The 20,611-nt window shown below is 29.3% G+C and overlaps 1 protein-coding gene across 1 annotated transcript; it reads right to left on the bottom strand.

Moving 5' to 3' along the window:
• Positions 1–106: 106 nt before the first annotated feature.
• LOC128961769 (SET and MYND domain-containing protein 4-like) lies at positions 107–2,620 on the bottom strand. The gene is made up of 2 exons (XM_054308037.1): positions 2,222–2,620; positions 107–2,159 (listed from the first exon to the last, which is right to left on the bottom strand). Exons 1-2 carry the CDS (start codon positions 2,525–2,527, stop codon positions 207–209), a joined length of 2,259 nt encoding a protein of 752 aa, XP_054164012.1. The 5' UTR covers positions 2,528–2,620; the 3' UTR covers positions 107–206.
• Between the last annotated feature and the right edge of the window lie 17,991 nt (positions 2,621–20,611).

Below are 20,611 nucleotides of genomic sequence, written 5' to 3'. Positions count from 1 at the left end.
CATTATATCTATTAGTATTGTTAACAATTACCTTAAAAGTAATTATGTATATTATATTTATATAGATTCATACATCTTATGAAACAATTTTTATTATATAATTACTGGAATTTATGCAAAATAAAATATTTTAATTAATAAAAATAAATTTTCTTTAATTACATAAAAATAAATAAATTTTAGTGACTTTGTCCATCTGGATGTAATCACAGCTCTTTCTTCTGGAACTGTTTGGAAAACATATTACAATACATCAGTCTTTCCTCTAAACGTTTGATTTCTTGCATTTGTGGACTGTTGTGATCGCCGGGAACAGTATAGTTGTTCAACAGTTTGATGGCCTTCGCAGTGGTCACCAGACAAATGTCGGCCGCTTTGATACTTTCGTCAATACCTTCGACATTATTCATGAATTCAAACTCCAATTCACTTAATTTAATCAATTCGTTGGACATCTCAATACTTGAGTCGCCGAACACTTCGGTGACAATGTGGACACTTTCGCGGCAATATTGGACAGACTTTGACCACTGTTCGAGTTGATTGTAACAGCGACACAATTCGTCCTTCACTTTACCTAAACTTCTGTTCTTAGAGTACAAGACTTGATCCAGTATTTCAAGGGATTTCAATAGTGTTGTTTCTGCGTTGGCGTAATTTTGATTGTCTATGAGTTTGGATCCATCAGCCAATAATGTGAGACCTTTTTGGACATTCTGGAGCATTGCTTTGACATCAAAATCGTCTTTCTTGCAGTTGAGACAAATTATACGATTATCTTTAGATTCTTTGTCTAAAATAATTGCATCTTTACATCGATTGCATTGAAGAGCGCGACTCTTATCCTCCAAACCCGTTGAACACGAACTGCAATCACATGTAAAGAAGTATTGCTCTAAAAGAGCCGTTTGTCTGTCTTTAAGCGACATTCTCTTACAGTGAGGTCCGTAACAGTTCATCACTTCTTGTCCTTTAGCAATAGGTTTGGCAGCTCTAACTATAAGTTGCTTTTTGTCATAAATTGCAATCACATTTGGATCACATGAATGATTCATTAGACTAACAGTTGGATATATGGCAGTAGCTATGCGTCGGTCTTGAAAACACAAGTTAGATGACTGTCCAATAAACTCCATCGATGCTATTGAATGACCATTGGTTATAAGCTGAAGAATATGTTTTAAGATAATGCCTCCCAAAGACTCATAGTTTTCTGATTTACTGGATATTAGTTCAAACTTTTTGATTACAAATAACAACAGTATTGCTACTAAAGAGTAATTAAGACTATCTTCTGGTTTGAAATCGTTTGTGTGATCGACTAACGACCAAACAGATAGATATGCATCGCTATTAGGTGTCGACAATGTTTGTGAGACTGATGTTGACGACAATTGTATAGCTTTATCGACACCACAAACCAGTAAAATACGAAGAGCCAAATGTGCGATACCGATGTCATGCATTATATCGAGATATCCACACTCATACTCATGACATTCATGCCAACCATCGATAACACATTTGTCACTACAGTATCTGACTTGTGAGCACTTTAAACAGGGAACCATTGGCTTATCCACAAGTTTTCCGTAACAGTGGTGACAATGATTTATGTAATATTGAGGCAACAATACCGAAGCGTAAGGCGTTTCTATGAAAAGCATATCCGATAGATTGATGTCTTGATTGGCGATAATATATCTGCCTTTTGTCTCAGAAGTAGTCATTGTAAGCATTTCACTAGCGTTTGGCATCAACTCATTGCTAACAAATTTAAGATCGCCTTTAGGTTTCGTTGTATTTACACAATTGGATGGATCTCTGGCTCCTTTCGATTCAATTGTCTTTAATAAGGTATTAATCTGACTCTCAATGTGTTTGTCTTGAATTTTATTTGCTTTGAACTCTTGTGAATCGATGACACTCTTAGCCATACCGTAACAGCTCTTCAGTGCCAAACAATTAGCTTTTCTGAGATATAGTTTAGTTGTATTCAACGGGTAATCAAATTTGATAGCTTTGTTGATATCGTGCAAACAATTGTCGTATTGTTTTAAGTAATAAAAAACTGCCGATCGGTTGGCAAAACTCAGCGACAATTCTTCATTGGCTTCTTTGGGTAGACTCGAGTCTGGAAGCGGTGCAAACAGTATTGCCTTTAAAATATCAATTTGTTATTATAAAAGTCAAAACGTTATTATCAATTAATATTAAAGACCTGATTATAAGTCTCGATGGCCTCTTCGTAGCACTTTTTGCGGAACCAATCATTGCCTTCAATGCGAAACTCTTTGGCTTTTTCCCAATACTTGCGATGTTTTGCCGAACCGACGACCGATATGTAATCGCCGACAAGTTTGGTGATCGACGGCTGAGTCAAACAATGTTTTACTTTATCAGCGTTTGTGGTCAACGTCTTGTATTCAGACCAGAAGTCTTCATTTGACTGCAACTGTTGTGTCAAATGATTGCAAACATAACTCCAATTCATGTGAACTGACTTTTGCTGAACTGATTCAGACATTGATTTCAGTTATTATTATTTGTATTTCAATTAACAATTGTATTCACAAAATATCATATATTTTTGAAACAAATTGTTTTAACAAAACTAATGTTTTATTTATTATATTTCAAATGTTATGCAATGCTTATAATAAAACAATTGACTTTATATTCATTTAATATTACATACATTACGTGTCAACTCAACAATACATTTGTCTTTCATAATAGAGAGACAGTTGACTGTGAATACAGTATAAATTAAATACAGTTTAATACTGTATAAGATTAGAAAAGATTAAATCATATCATAAATAATATAACTTTTTTTCTGTAAAAAAGATTATGTTTTCATACATTTTTGAATTTTACATATATATTATGATTAATAATTAAAATTAATTAAAAACATCATAATTAGCACAAATGACAGTTTTTTGAAATATTATTTTTATTTTGTGTTTCATTTGTCTGAAACTTAATACCAATTTATTTAGATTTAGTGTATTAATTAGTGTTGAGAGATAAATATCGATTTAATTTTTTATTATGAATTTTTATTACCAAAAATTATGATAAATTTGTTGAAAAGTTTGCGAAAAATGTGTGGTTTTTTAAATGTTGATTCAAATCATTAGCCGACTTGTCATAAGTCTTGTTATATCTCTCATAGCAATTGATTTGTGTGAATATTTCAAATATTTTATATAAATAAATATATATTATATTTGATTTGACTATTTATATACAATTTGTATTACACAGGTATGTATGATATAATATTATGAATTCAATTCACTCTCAATTTGTTGTTTTTGTGTGGACACCAAACCAGTAGTTTCTTTAACCCCTAAGAATTGTTCCCTCGAGGAAGTGATAAAAATTTTGTTTGAATTGACTTAACAAACAAATACCACTCTTTAAAAAATAACTTTATTATAATATTATTAGTAGTATTATTATTTTTATGATGATTTTATCCACAACTCATATGTAACACTATATTACATTATGAGTGTGTGTGTGTGTGTGTGTGTGTGTGTGTGTGTGTGTGTGTGTGTGTGTGTGTGTGTGTGTGTGTGTGTGTGTGTGTGTGTGTGTGTGTGTGTGTGTGTGTGTGTGTGTGTGAGAGAGAGAGAGAGAGAGAGAGAGAGAGAGAGAGAGATAATCATAATTTAATTGCTGTAATGATGATCCCTAAGTTTATAGCTATCACATTATAATTATGTAAATTTTTTTATTATTTTAACATTTACTTTAAATACATTTTAGCATACAAAAACAGTTAAAATAAATGTGAATTTTTGCTTTATTTAAATAAGATTTAAATATTCATAAATAAATGTTTACAATTACATGTATTGTTATTATTATTATTATTAAAATTGACAAATATGATAATCTCTCATTCTAGCTTTTTATAATATGGATTAATTTATAATAAAGATATTAAATAAAATTTTACTCATAAATTCTGTTTAATTGAATAATTTTTTTATTACAAATTAATTTTTAATATTTTGTTTGCAATTTTTCATACTAATAATGAAAATATTTTTTAAAAATTAATAAAATAGTATATATTTAATTTTAAATGTTTATAAAATGTTTATCAGTTAAATCATTTTAGGAAAATATTTGTATATTGACATGGATTTTTATTAGATGATAACATAATAATTTTATATTTTTGTGAATGCAGTTAAAATTAATAGTATGCAAATAATAGATATTTGTAAAATAATTATTTAAAATTAAAAAATGTTTTATATATTAATAATATAAAATTATTTTTCAGTATTTGTTATTAAGGATTTTTAACAAATTATTTTTCGTATTATTTATTATTTATTTATTATTAGCTGATTTAGCTTGGAATCTTGAATTTTTAATTTATTATTAAAAAATAATATGTTATATAATAAAAAAAACACACAAAACAAAAATAATTGATACAAATTTCTAAGATTATTTATATTTAAATAATTTTATACAAATTTTCTATTTTCATATGTGTGTGTTTAATCAAAAAAATTATAAACAAAAATAGCATCAATAAACAATTTTTTTTCTAGTGGTGTCGCAAAATTAAATGGGAGTAAATCAATGTATCATAACATTGACAATGTTATATCAAACAAAATTGTTTTACTAAATAAACCCATGATTTGACACAAAATATGAGTATATTTTAGTTTTTTAATGGACCTAAAAATACATAACAAAAAATAATAAATACAGTATATTGTAAAAGTTTTTTCAATTTTTTATTATTATTATTTGTTTTATAAGCCATTGACCCTCTCTCTCTCTCTCTCTCTCTCTCTCTCTCTCTCTCTCTCTCTCTCCTCACTACTCTTATTATTTCATTTTTGTTTTGTTTTTACTTAAGTTATATTTATATGACATGATATCCAGTCGCAAACATATCATGTGATAAATATTATTATGATTATTATTTGAGTTATTTTTTGTCATTGAGTTAAACTTTATTTAAGTCTATATACAAACCTTGTATGTATTGTCTTAAAAAGCGGACAATTATATAAAATCTTAATCATAATTTAAGTTTTGTGTCGTTAATGATAAGCTTATTTTTTAATTAAAACCTCTCTCTCTCTCTCTCTCTCTCTCTCTCTTTCTTTCTTTCTTTCTTTCTTTTTCTAAAATCTGACAATAATTTGTTTGAAGAGTTGTCGAGAGGAACACCGGTGTTAGTCTATCATTGAAAAGGGACTTATAATTAATGATCCGCACCAATGATTTGGCATTAAGTCCAGTCCTATGGCTTTTTTAATGACCAAACCTGTCATATCTTTTCACCAAATAAACACCACTTTATAGTTTTACTGTATATGATATCTTTTGAAGTGATTGTTTGATTTTTAACAAAATTTTCAATTAAACGCTTCAAATGTGATCACTTTTCATTAGACTTATGCAATGTCGGCAAAGTTTCAAACTTTAAGATTTTCAATATTTTTAGAAAAAATATATATTTATAATAACATTGAAAGTAATTTTATATAATTTATATTATATAAAAATGTTTATTCATAAAAAATAAATTTCATGAGACAGTGAAGTAATGTCAATATATAACTCAACAAACAATTTTTAATACAAACAAATTATAATAGGTTATAATAGCCATTTTTGTTAACTACAGTATAATAAAATTTAATATAATATCACATTTAATTAGTTGTAAAGCATTCATATAGTATCCATGTATTCATTGAATGAGGAGATTGTCTGACAAACGAAACCTTTAAATAAAAACGTTTTTATGAATGCGTTTGTAATTAATATAATTATAAATTTTAGTCCTCTTTTAGCAATTGTATGTCTATTGTATGACTCATTAAGACTTATCTCACGTTTGTTTTGTGGGAGAGAAGACCTAAACCAACTCATCTCCTGTTTGTCTAATAATACATACAATTATTGGCGATGACTGACGACATTAACAGTCATCGCGTGATTAATTAAACGCTATACCGATCTTTATGTCTCTCTCTCTCTCTCTCTCTCTCTCTCTCTCTCTCTCTCTCTCTCTCTCTCTGCTGTTTTTGCTGACAATCCTCTGGAAGTTAAGGTGAGTCATGAGAACCTAAGATAATGTCACATATACTGTATGGTGACAATAATATGAGGATAACTCTGGATATTACATACAATATTCTGGGATATGTTTATTGCTTTTTAATATTTTGTGATTATGACAATTAAATTACAGTATAATAAATGATATAATAATAAAATAATAAATTGTTAACTAAAATATTCTCAATTATTTTATCTGAATATTTATAATTTAAACATTATTATAACATAGATTTACTAATTTAATAATAATTATGTAAAATAAACAATGTTTATAAAGTGGATTTTTAAAAAATAAATATTAGACTTACCTTGACATTATTGATTTTTAATATATTTTGATCTAAATAGCAATTACATAAACTAACTGAATTACTGATAAATTTGGTCATTATATTAGTTCATAAATATAATCGTTGTTTAAGCAGTCAATTATATTACATTACTGTAAATATATTATATATTAATAATTCATTTACTTAAAGCCATATAATATCTCTAAAGTAATACTAATACTAAACTATATGTCTAATGCTTTATGTTATACCTGTCTATCTGTGAAAATATCATAAATATTAGTTGTGGTTTGTGTTCACTATATTTATTCACTGAGACATCAACTCTATCTAACATTACATTAGGCTTTCAAATCTTTAACATTGATACTTAAGTTGTATAACTCAACACTTTTAAAATATACAGTATGTATTGATATTATATAATATATATATATTTTAATATCTAAAAAATTATTGAGATGTACTGTATGTTATAGATATGAGTTGTGGACAGTTTTAATTTTTTAGTATATCACACATTTAACATTTTAAATATAATAACAAATATTTAGGTGTCTGAATAAATTAGTTGAATTAAATAATAAATATTTTTATATCTATTATCTTTAAAAAGTTATTATTTATAATTTTAATATTATTTGTTTTTATGGAATAATTGAATTTATTCAAATACAATTGATAATTTTTATTATATTTAGATCAAAATTTATGCCCAGTTGATTATATATCTATTAATTTTACATTAATTTATATAAATATTAATAAAAATCTGAAATTTAAACAATATATCATATATTTGGGATTAAGTATAATATCATATATACTGTATAGTACTATTTACACTATATATCACCAGAATAATTACAATGATTGAGATATCAATTATAAAATTTAAAATAAAAATTATATTTAAAGAAAATTTATAATTAATTAGTTAAAAAAATATTATTTTTGTTTATTAGTTAAATTAATATAAATTACTATATTAATTTATACTGTAATATTGTTTAGTGTAGAATTATATATATTTTTTAAAAAAAACTATCCAGGTTAACCTGGAATTCCTTTTGTTTATTTATCCACTTCCTGATACATAATGTATAGTTGACTTTATAAAAATAGTATATCATAATGCATCAAATATATTGGTAAACTTCACTTTTCAAAAGAGAGAAAGAGAGAGAGAGAGAGAGAGAGAGAGAGAGAGAGAGAGAGCTTTTATGTTGCATTATATAAGGTTTGACAACAAATCCCATTCCCTTAACATTAGAGACAATTCCCAAATGCATCAAAACTTTGTCCACGAAATATACGGCAAATTCACTCCAAAACATTAGACAACTCAATGCCGAAGGGAGTAGTCGTTGCATAAGAAGTATATTACAAATAACTAACTGTTCCTAACATTTCAATGCATTATTTCATATGAATAGTCAACCCATATCTCACTATTGCAACAATGCTTTCAAATATCTCTCACTTATGTTGACAATAGCTATGCCTTAACAATACAATACAAAACTACAATATATTACACAACAGAATTTGATGCCATAATAATGCAATTTATAATATTTTTTTGTTTCTTTCGTGTTTTGCAATTTATTTGCTCAAAAATTGTCATTCAATTTATTTTAAATTATAAATCAATACTACAGTATTTATGGCATCTAATTAAATATTTTTAAAATCCAAATAAAATACTGTGTATTATTATCATCAAAATTGTTGACCAAAAAAGCAATATTTTTAGTTTCTATTTTATTAGAGCATTGAATAAAATTTATAAGAATTTAATTTTTAAACAGTATTTTTATTGAATTCACCAAATTTTATTCACATAATTAGATTTAGAGGATTAAAAATTGATGATTTGTGGAGATATAGTGTGTGTGTGTGTGTGTGTCTGAGTGTGAGAGTGAAAGGCATGAGATTTGTTTGTTGTTTTATGTATGCATTAGTCGATACACTGAAAGGCAATCAATAATCGTTTCACTGACTTCTCGAGTGATGGTGTTATCTAAAGAAGCGGTTCATTAGTTTGCGGCTTATTTTAGTTGTTAATTATACATCTCTCTCTCTCTCTCTCTCTCTCTCTCTCTCTCTCTCTCTCGCTCTCTCTCTCTATCTATCTATCTATCTATCTATCTATCTATCTCTCTCTCTCTATCTCTCTCTCTCTCTCTCTCTTTCTCTCCATTTTTCTATCTATTCATATTTTTTTACTCAATATTGGTGAACGTATTGGTAAGTTTGGAAACAGTAGTCAATATATGTCAATATGAAGCCAACAACAGGTGAATGTTTGGAATCTATTGGAATCCTTAATATTTAAAAGCATTTATACATTACTTTCTGTATTTGACTGACTGTCCACTTAAGATTAGTGGCAAATACTTTATCACAGATATTAAATGAATTGTATTTAGTATTGTTTGAAATGGACAGTCAGACAGTCAGGGAATGCTGTAATAAGAATCCAGAAGCCAATGGAATGACAAAGAAGTAGATGAGACAGGAATAGAGCTCAAGAAGGCTTAAATGGGAATGAAATCGAAATAAAAGTAATTTTATGGTAAGCCTGAAGTTTGAAGGAGAGGGTGAACATTGAGAGCTGACAAAGCAATGGTAGGGCACATACATGAGTGATGCACTGATTTTGATCGCATAAAGGAATGCATTTCTCTCGGGATTTCAATATTGAATCCCTTTGAGGATCAATATAAGAGAAGCGCCTCTATATTCCTAATGCTATATATCTCTGGCCAATACTCCAGGGCTACAAAGCTAACAGTACATCACAGACACACACATACATACAGCACTTGGAGTTAGAGTTTTTGGTTTGCATTTGCACTCGGAGTTAGTGTGCAGTCGGTTTTGGCTGTTGTTAACCATCCAAACAGCTATTCTGCTTACAACTGGCGCTGACTCTGGTGTCTGTATTTGTAGCGATGCTGCGCTCACATGACGTCAAAATTGGTGGTTACTTTTGCATGACATTCACAGCCGTTTCGGTATATTCTCTATGATATACATTACTGAAAACAGTTGATGATTGTTGTGGTGCGAGACATGCCTTTCCAATGTTGTCTCAATTACTTTGTCACCAATGCTTAACTAAGTGAAGGGAGAGTTGTGTGTGAAAGTGACGCCACTCTAGACATTAGATAGAGAAGTGACAACAGTCAAGAAAAACATCAATAAGTTTTCACTTATTATAAGTAAAAAAACTATTATATAAACAAAGAGATGTCCGATTCTCAGCTATGTTTATGTGAAAGAGGAGTGACACCAACTCTACTATCACCACCAGCACAGACATCATCCATAATAACAGTAACGACAACTAGCAGTTCGACATCGACCTCCAGACGCCGAAAACAGGCCAAACCGCGTGCCTTCAAACGTATGCATTATTTTTGTTTTTTAATATTAATCTTATATTTACCTTTTGATTAGAAAAATTCAATGACTATAACTAATGACTGGTTGTCTGTAAATTGAATACATTTTCATTAATAAGTCTTTAGTTTTGAATAGACATCATTCATGCCGTTTGTCTTTCTTATTCTTTTTCATTAGTTTTTTATGTCTTATATAAATACTCACTGAATTCAATATTACATATAAAACATACATAACTTATATATAATGTATATATTAAACGATATGTCATTTRATGTCATTTTATGTTATATAGACTGTGTCTCAGAGCTGCATCACGTTGTGGTTCCCTTATCTTCAAGTGATGAGGAAAATGATGTGAAAGCAAATCAATTAATGAATAATAAACTGCGACTAACGGCCTCTTCATCACCTGATTTATCTGATTCATCGCTTATATCTTCTTCATCACCGACGACACAACACAGTAGACAAGTCATTATAAAAACCCGTTCCTTAACCAAACAGGACTTAAATTCATTGGACGAACCACTGGATGAGCGCCCAAATCATGGTTTGTGGCAAACATTTTCACATATAATACAATTTTGTAAATCCTTTTTAGAGACTTACCATAAAAATAAGTTTTATTATTATCATATATATTATAATATATATATACAGAGAAATGTATGCATTTATGTATGAATCATAAATCTTAATGAACTGGTTTTCCATTTCTGATTTTAACATATTTAAGCTTTTAGTTTAGCAAATTTACAATATATGCAATAATATAAATATATATATACATATCTTTTTTATTATTATAATATACATCACCTAACATTTGGTGCATCACATATGCATAGACTAACTGAAGCTATCATTTCTTAGCCAACTATTTATTGATTCGTAATTTTCATCCCAAAAAATGCAAAAAAATAGAAAAAAAGGATAGACTGGTGTGTGTTGTGAATGAGCGGGTGAGTGAGTGAAAGTGTGATTCCCTTGTGTATTGAGTGGCTTGTTATCACTGTTAAGCAGCACTACTTGGAGTTTAGAGACTGAAAAAATAGTTGTATAGAGATATACCAATATATATAGTATATAGCCTTATATGGCCTTACCATTGGGGAAATCATAATTTTGTTGTACTTCTTAGAGTATAACCTCTTATACCCAAACCTCACAATTCTTTTCATTTGTAAGTTTTTTAACTAAATTTTTTTTCAACTAAATTCACTAAAGAGTTAGATTTGCTTATCATAAATGCAAACTTGACTTAATGTATAGTTTTATGCATAACTTGTTCTCTTCAAATATATTGCATCTAATAATTTATAGAAAATGAAATTGATTAAGAAATATATATTTTTATTAATGAATTGAAAGTTTTTTTTCATAAACAGTTATGACTTGTATATTATATATTATATACAGTGTATAGCATACAGTATAACACCTTAAGGTACGGTATGAAACATATACTATCATAAACTGTATATACTGTTAACACCCACCAGTACTGTACTGTACTCTCAATTTTTTTGTTCATTTATTCTCAGCAACTCAAGTGATAACTGATATGAGACACAGTTTTTAGTATATTATACAATATTAATATATTATTATTAATATATATGTATATATATATTTATTTGCTATATATACAGTATTTTATACACAGTAGATGGTATGTACAGTATTAATATACTACTGTGTAATATATGTGCTCAACAAAAACATTGCTAACTCAGCACTAAATTTATTTATGACTTATTTAAAACATTTTTTATGTTATGAATTATCTTGATTTAAATTAGTAGTTCACTATATATTTATTAAAAATATGATAAATATATTTTTTTTAATTAGACAAATTAGATCAATATTACAGTATATAATTGTTGTATTCTGTATATTATTTAATGTAATAATAATATATTTATTGCTATAATAGAAATCTTAAATTAAAGAAAAAATAATAGTCAAACAATATAATAATTTATAGCAGACTTTAGATTAAGTTTAATATGAATTTCATGACAATACATAATTAAAGTACACCTAAAATTTAACGCCATTATTATTATTATTATTATTATTATTATTATCTAGTTCATAGCTTATTTAACTTGCTATTATATGATATAATCATATATGAACATATACATATATTACATAAGTTGCTAAAAATAAAATTACACTATTATTATATATTATTATTTTAATTTATTATTTTTAATAAGAATATTATAATTTAATGTTTATAATATTTTATTTGCTATTGTATTTTATTGAGTACATTAATATTAAAAAATATTCCTTATAGATTTATTATTTACAATATTACATGTATTTTTAATTTGAAGTTTACACTATATTAGAATTTTTATAATAGATACTTAATTTATTTAAATTGGTTGAATTGAAATTAATGTTAAGTATTATCTCACCCCACCCTGGTATCAATGATGACAATAATTTGATTGAGTGTATTGTTATCAAATGCAAACCGCAATGTCTCATCAGATGGATTAACCAAAAAAATAAAATAAAATGTTACCAAATTTAAGACAAACGTTAGTTAAGTCACAATAGTTAAAGAGACTAAAGTAAAGTATTAAAGGATGTGCTTTGATATACAGTACACCAGTGCTCAGGTCTTACGGTTGAATAGTATTTGCGGCATAAAAATGCATATATATTGTAATACATAGAGAGATCTGGTTTGCCATTACTATAGCACACATATATTGAGAGATTGGAAAATCCTTAGGGAATGTAGTTTTCGTCGTATTCTGTCATATAATTTGCATGTTTTCGCCACTACTGAGACATACCTATGAAGAAGAAGTGCACGCGTTTTCACTCCACTATCGTATCCAATGGCAACTAATCCCAGATGACTGAGAGCACAGATATGTGTTTAATAAATAAATTCTCCAACTTTTTTGAGGATAAGATATGCAGTTTTGCTGTTCATCTCATGGGAGTCAAAGAGTTTTTGACTCTCCCTTTACTTATCACTCTCTTTTCACATACAGTACATTATATACTGTATATTCATATATACATACAGTTACATAAAGAGATAGGTTTTAGTAAATATAAGCAATGAATGAAAGAAAAAGATAGAGACGACAGACATTTAAGTGAATACATTTTGTCAGTCAATACTCAATGTTGGTTTCAGGCATCACTTTTATCACATCTCTCCAACAGCTCAGCTCTCTCTCTCTCTCTTTCTCTCTCTCACACACTCACTCACTCACTCACTCACTCACTCACTCACTCACTACCTTTGAATCTTTATAAATGAGTGGATTCATTGTTCATAAAGGAAGTAAAGTCGGGAGTATTGGTATTTAGAGAGTATTGCAATTTAGAGGAATCGGTTACTTTGAGTTAGCATTACTGTCTTTAACGCTAATAATGTACTGTATATTACATATAACGCCTCAAACCTCATACATGTTTCCATTAGAGCATCAGATTATGCAATGGTTTAGGTGTGTGTTGGGAATGTTATGCTGTTATACTTATGGCATATATATCCATATAATTGCAGTGACTATCTTTTATACATTTATAGCATTGACTACATTATGTATGGCATAACAAAATTGTTCCCTTTCCTGCCTTAAAAGTTTTAAAGCAAATTTTCAGTCGATGTGACGAAACCCTTGGGACTGACTGAACGGCTATATTATGCATATTTGAGTTGTGATGCCATACATACATCTCATACATCTCTTTCCCAATATATGTCTGTTTTCTATTTGCGTTAAGCTTTTAGCTTTAGGTCTGCAACAAAGCTCTTCTGGAATTTCATCTTAACTTTTATATAAACTTATAGTCTCTTGCGATTCAATTCATATATACACTGCCATCACAGCCATCACTGTCTTAACATTACATATTGTGCTTATACTGTAATACCAATATTACTACTACTACGGTACTACTATCCACTGTCAAAGTTTTAAGAAATACACCACACATACAGAAACAGAGAGAGAGAGAGAGAGAGAGAGAGAGAGAGAGAGAGAGAGAGAGAGAGAGAGAGAGAGAGAGGAAGTCCTAAAAGTGAATACCACACCACTAGTTAAATAAAGTTAAAGTTTTCCCGAAAATTATTAAAACTTCAAAAACGAGGAGTAAAATTAAGGCACGGCTTATATATACGATTTCTATCTGAGACTCCCCTTTGGGTTTGGGATTCCTGTTGGGATTCGCTCTGATATCTCCCACAGCGAACCGATCACCCGCTGGTCAGCATTGCCAGAGACCGCTTACTGGGTGCTGGCGCTGTACTGCTCTCTGCTCACACACACACACACTATATATATGTTCACTCACACTACGAGTTAAGTATTACTCTCTGTGCTGACCACCCGTTGCCCTTCAAAACCAACAACTGATCAATACGTGTGTGCATTCAACACATACACCACTGACTTATTATATACAATACATATATCTATCTTAATATTTTTGGTTCAACCAGAGCTAAAAGACAGCTTCATTAACATAGCACTAACTTATGCTCAGCAATGATCATCATCTGGTAGTGGCAGACACACTGTCAGACCCATAACTATACCCATAGCTATACCCACTACTATACCCACACCACACTATTTTCCAGTAACCAGGAGTCAGGTGTTATTGATTTAATGACTTAATTTCATTTTAGCCAAATATATACTATATTTTGCTTCTTTTATATTTTTATGCCGACTTTTTAAATTATATTCAATTTTAAATATAGCTATTATCCACATTTGAAAGTAAATCACTTTATTTCTATCATTCTCTCTCTCTCTCTCTCTCTCTCTCTCTCTCTCTCTCTCTCTCTCTCTCTTTCTTTATGTGTTTGTTTGTCTCTGAGTGATCATAAATTTATAAATAATAAAATATGAACTGCCAATACTACAGTATATTACAATAATTTACAAAATACGATATATTACTATTATTATAAGTTTATGATACAATAAACTAAAACAAACAAATTATATCTAAATGCTGTATATCATATAAATATTGTTAATTTGCCGCCAAAAAATGATTTTCCAATTAATTKTAGTCTGCTATTAACTAGGTCATCTAAATTGACATTTTTTGTCTAACATTATTTTTTATTTTGTTTATTGTAAAAGTTTAATTTTACTAAATTTTATTACATATACAATAGTGTATTAACATTATATAATATTTAAAATTTATCTTAAATAATTAGAAATGTTATTTGTCTTACACTTCATATATTAAAAACTTAAATATAATTTTAAATTAACCCAAATTAACCTTTTTTTTATTAAAAATTTAGTTTATCATACATCTTGCTTATCATACACTATATGATATAAATTTAATAGTAATATTATAGCAGTGCTTGTAATAAAATACAGTATATTTTTTTAAGTACTGTATTATCATAATTGAAAACGTGTTCACGACTTTTTTCTATTTATATATTAAGTATAAAAATACTTTTTATGTTTTAAAAAATTATGTGTTGGCTTAAATGATGATTAAATTAATTAAAGATATAATAATATTAATAGTTGTACTGTTTCAGTACATTTATACTAAATATTATAATGTTAAATAATTATTTAAATATATTTTTTATTTGTAATAAACTAGATGATTGTGTAACCGACAGTTTTACAAAATGCTAGACTTGTACTGTAAATACAGTATTATAAAAATTATATATCCATTATAAGAGCAAAATAGCGTCACCATTGTATATAAAATACTGTATAATATTTTTATTGTATTGTTATTAAACTATACTTTAGTTTGTATTGTATTGTAAGTAGTATTGTGTGAAGTTTTGCACAAACCCTGGCTTTTAGTTGGATTGTTTAGGAATAATAGTATTGGATATTACCTTGATTTGGGGTTTATTTTTAAAACTGTTTTTACAATTATTAGGTACTTTTTGTAACATTTAAAGTAGTCAACTAAAAATATAGTGGGTTCCGCCACTTTTGAAATTTTTCTTATTTATTGATCTGTATTTTGTCTGAGTTAAACATAAAACTGACACTCAATGGAAGTCTATTACTATAGTATTACCCGACTTTTAGGGGTCAACGGGTCGAATACCCGAACTTTAGTGTTGTACTAACCGAACCTTTTTCTAGTATAAAGTTTTTTGATTATTATTATTATTATTATTATTATTATGTGTGAGATTTAAGTAAAGGTCATTTCTATTGTCATTAAAGTATTCCGTTATTATTGTTATTATTATTACTGCTATTATTATCACAATTTGCTAAAACTTTGTTCACAATTCTCATACATCGCTGAGTAAAGAGAAGAAGTAAAGTCCAGAGTTTTTTAGACCTAAAGATATTAAAGCAAAAGAAAAAAAAGAGAGAATTAGTTTGTGTATCAAATCTCTTGAGTATTGGTTTCTCTTCTACTTTTAATGTCCAGCGATTCCATTGGTATTACATATCTTGTGGACTGGAAATTCTCTTATGGCAGCAATTGGTGAGGACATTGTCTAATACCTTTGGGTGCAACTTCACCAGCACTTGTATTTACCCGTGAGTCTCATTAGATTGTTGCCAAACTTTACTACTGGGCTTAAAACAACTGATGAGATGATATCTAGACTCATCTGCACACATATACAGTAGTTATGCTATTGTGTGTAAATGAGATCTACATTTAATATATTGTTTTAAGAAACTAATAGATAGATTGCAAAACTAAATTGCAAAACGTCTTCCTCGCCATCAATGTGTGTTCCCTGTGGTGGACACACTTTTATGAGGTCGATATCACTGTCCGCTTATTAAGTCTATTGACGTTTATGACTGTCTCAAAACTAACGTTAATCTCGTGTAACTAAATAGTTAGTAAATTATTTAAAAAATAGTATTTAGTATTCATAACAAATTGGCTTATTTGATGAACACTTGACTTGATGTTCATTCACTTAAATAAATGTAATGAACATATAGTAGTATTAGTTATAATAAAATACTATTCAATAGATAGGGTATGAATGAAAAAATCAGAACTCATTTTTCAATTGAATCTTAATTAACGGTTTATACAATGCATATAGTAATGTAAGCTAATAGCGATTCCCACGCAATGCATTTGATGTACAATTTTTTTCGTTATTTTCTTATTTATAACTTTTATAATTTTATGGTTATTTCAACTCTCAAAAAAATGTAAAGATATTTTCAGAAAATGCTTTATTATTTGCTTTGATATTGTAGTGAAAGAGAGGGATGATATGATATTTGAAAAGAAATAAAAGAGAACCCATGAATAGACAATCTCAATGAATGAATGGCAAGTCATCGTCGCCTACCATATAATTTAGGGTCAGTTTTATGAAGAAACAGTGGTTCACTACTTATAGGGATCAGTCATGCATAAGGTGTGCAATGCATATGTTCTCCTTCATTGATCTGAGGCCTCATTCAGTTTCATATATATATATATATATACGACAATTGCTATCGAGAAATGACTATAAGTTTAAATGGGTATTCACTCGCACCACAATCAGCCAACAGTCCCTCTATATATATATAAGTATAATATCAATATATAACTTATATCCCAATCTATCTGTTTATTATTTTTCCATCAACTCATTCAAAAAAAAGACTTATATTTTGTATAACTCCTTCAATAGCCACACCATTTGATTGTAAGTCAGGTAGCAATCCTGTACCACAATTATCTGACACAACAAACATACACTCCTATTACTAGTAAAGCCATTATAACAACAACAATATGAGTCCATCAGCAAAATCAGACTTTCCTATTGAATCACTTCCTACAAAATTATTTTTTTTATATACCTTGAAATCAATATTTTTTGTGTCCAAATAATTTATAAATATATTAAAGAATATATGAGTTGTTTTTACTTTAAGACACCCGGAACTCAACACTCTGTCATATCATATCATTCACTCATTCATTCATAACAAACACTGATTTCTTGACTTTAATAATAATCACACAACAGATGTGTCCCTTATTGATAGCCATTCCTTCATATCTATGGGTTATTTGTTGTTATCAAAAATAATAATAACAACAATGAATGAGTTGATGACTGATTTTCATCGTCGTTTGGATTTCAATTGCATGCATGACATGATCGGTGCGCACTTATAGTCAGAGAGCGCCGGTATCTGAAATAATAAAAAAAAAGTTTTATCAAGTCATGTATTAACTAACTTATTCCTCATCATATCCGTGGTCATTGAAGGTCTGTTGTCAATAGCAAACATAACAATTAATTTACACCAAACAAATATATCATTGTTTTTTTGGGGTCCTTTTCTCTCTTGTTTTTGTTGATTATAATAATACATATCATATATTCCGTTGACTTTAATCGTAACATATAAAAGGCGACAACTTTTTTAACAGTTAATGAGTTTAATTACTTTACTGGTCTTTGTTGTTGCTATTTGTTTGGTTATGAAATATAAAACTTTGTATCTTTTAGAGTCTTGTATCTGATTATTTGTAAGACCTGGGGATGTGTTTGTGTGTGCGTGCAGTCGATATGGACTGGCAATCAAAGAAAGACACGACACAACCACTACTTTTTGGACTCATATTAAACAACAATAGCGGCTATAATCGCAATTCAAGTGTCTCTTTCTCTCCCAGAAAGCAACAGGTCTTTAAACTTTGTTTTGTCATTAAATAAGAAGGACTTCTTTTTTTGTTCAACAGAACAGTTGGTTTTTGTCTTAGTGTCATCTCTTGACATGCAATCACATGCCATCCCAGTGCACGCATTCATATATCTATCCCAAGCTTCTCAGCTCTCTCTCTCTCTCTCTCTCTCTCTCTCTCTCTCTCTCTCTCTTTGCTATATTTTTGATACAGTGACGGGAGAGGGATGTGAATCAGTTAAAAACTCCTATGAAATCAAAACTAAATGCTTTGATTATAATTAGCTTTGAAATGTAGTTCGTTGGCTGTACTGATGGAAGTGTTAGTGTCACACACATACATACATACATATCCCAAGATAGGACAGGACAGGACTGGTTATATAAAATAAAACATTGAATGAATTCATACAAACTATAATAATAACTATCCATTTGTAATAAGAGTGAGTGTAATATACGATATCAGTGTAGCGAATCTCATATAATCACCGGAAACCAATACTTTTGATAAGTGCTGAACGCTTAAGAAATAGTCACTAACTTTGGCACAGGTTCTGGCAACAGGACAGTTGTCTTATTGCTGCACCCAAATCGCTTGACTGATACCTGAGCTCAATTGGCATGGCTAGCCCTCAAGCCATTGCCATTGCCATTTGGTGCTCAGCTATCTCTATCTCTTGTCTTTTTGAAAGTTAGTGGCATTTTATGACTTTTTTGGCAATCCCTACGAATTTTTCTCTATATATCTGTTTTATTCTTGTTTTTTATTTTACTATATATTTAGTGCCATAGATTGACTTCAATATTATTGATTGTAACGAAATAGCAAAATGTTGTGAAACGAACCAAAATAATTGTCGCCAAACAAAAAAAAATTATTTTTAGAGATATATTTATTCCCTGTTTGGACAGCCTTTTCATGAGATGATCTGATTCATGGATTTTCATTATATTGAGCCGAAAACGACTAACTATGACCTCTCTCTCTCTCTCTCTCTCTCATCGACTCTCACTGTCTGACTGTCATATATTGACAATCTTTATATCTGTTTTGTAGATGAGTTTGTTTTGCAATAACTTTGTTGTCATTATTAGTTGAAACGGTTTAACTGAAAGCACTGTTATGTTTGTAAATTGAGTCAAATGTGAGCACAATATAAACAATGGTTGATCTGACCTTTTGATGGTATTCATGACGGGTGGTCAGGCACTGGCTCTGCACATATAAGCGCACATAAAACTTGTGATACATAAGCTATTGTATATACAGCTGATGTCATCTGAATTCAGTGACACCAGAGCTTGACTTCATTGGCAACTCATACTCTTGTGTCCAACCGATGTCTGCTTTGGGTCAGCGCTCGTATTGAGGGAAACCATACGATGCATGGCTTCAGGCATTTTGTCATTATTTTTGCTTTAATTAAATTGGATTTTTGCCCAAAACAGACCATTCATTGATGACTGAAATGGCAAATAATGCCAAAAAAGGCCATAATGTATGTGTGCTATAGTATATTGATTGAAATAGGGATGGGGTGGTGGTTGATGTCCAGGTGTTGTTACACATATTGTACGGCTTTGTATCTCTTCACTCAATTTTGACTTTTGTGTGTTTGAAGGCAAAAACCAGTGATAACTTTATTCTTTGGGATCTATTGGGGATGTGTTGGTGGTAGTAGTGGTGTTGTAGTAGTGAATCTAAAGCCCAAATTATGGGTAAAAGCGCATCTAAAGCCTGGTGTCAGTACCACCGCACCCACAATTCAATGTCAATCACAGTTGACTTGAAGCCACAGAATTGAGATATTTAGTAAAGAAGTGGAGAGCACTGCGAAACAAATGTTTTCAGTGAGTGAGTGGGAGAGGCTTGAGTTAGGACTAGTGTTAGGCATGTATTAGGCCTGACTGTTGGGTCAGACTGTTATGGCACTACTCGCCAATTGTTTGGGCATTGTTTGAATTCTCTGTATTTATCTCTATTGACTTAGGTTAAGGCCATCACAACTACCATTGCAAGCCATTAGAAGATTTTCTATAAACAGTTGTGTTTCACTCCAGGTCTAAGCTTAGTATGGCTTTAGATATATATGCCATCAAACAACTAATGATTTA

This window comes from Oppia nitens, unplaced genomic scaffold (genome assembly GCF_028296485.1).
Source record: "Oppia nitens isolate AA-2021 unplaced genomic scaffold, nextdenovo-longstitch-racon4-pilon3 scaffold5_pilon_pilon_pilon, whole genome shotgun sequence".
Lineage (NCBI taxonomy): Eukaryota > Metazoa > Arthropoda > Arachnida > Sarcoptiformes > Oppiidae > Oppia > Oppia nitens.
The sequence above is the reverse complement of the archived record's forward strand: the minus strand, read 5'-3'. Positions and strand labels throughout refer to the sequence as shown.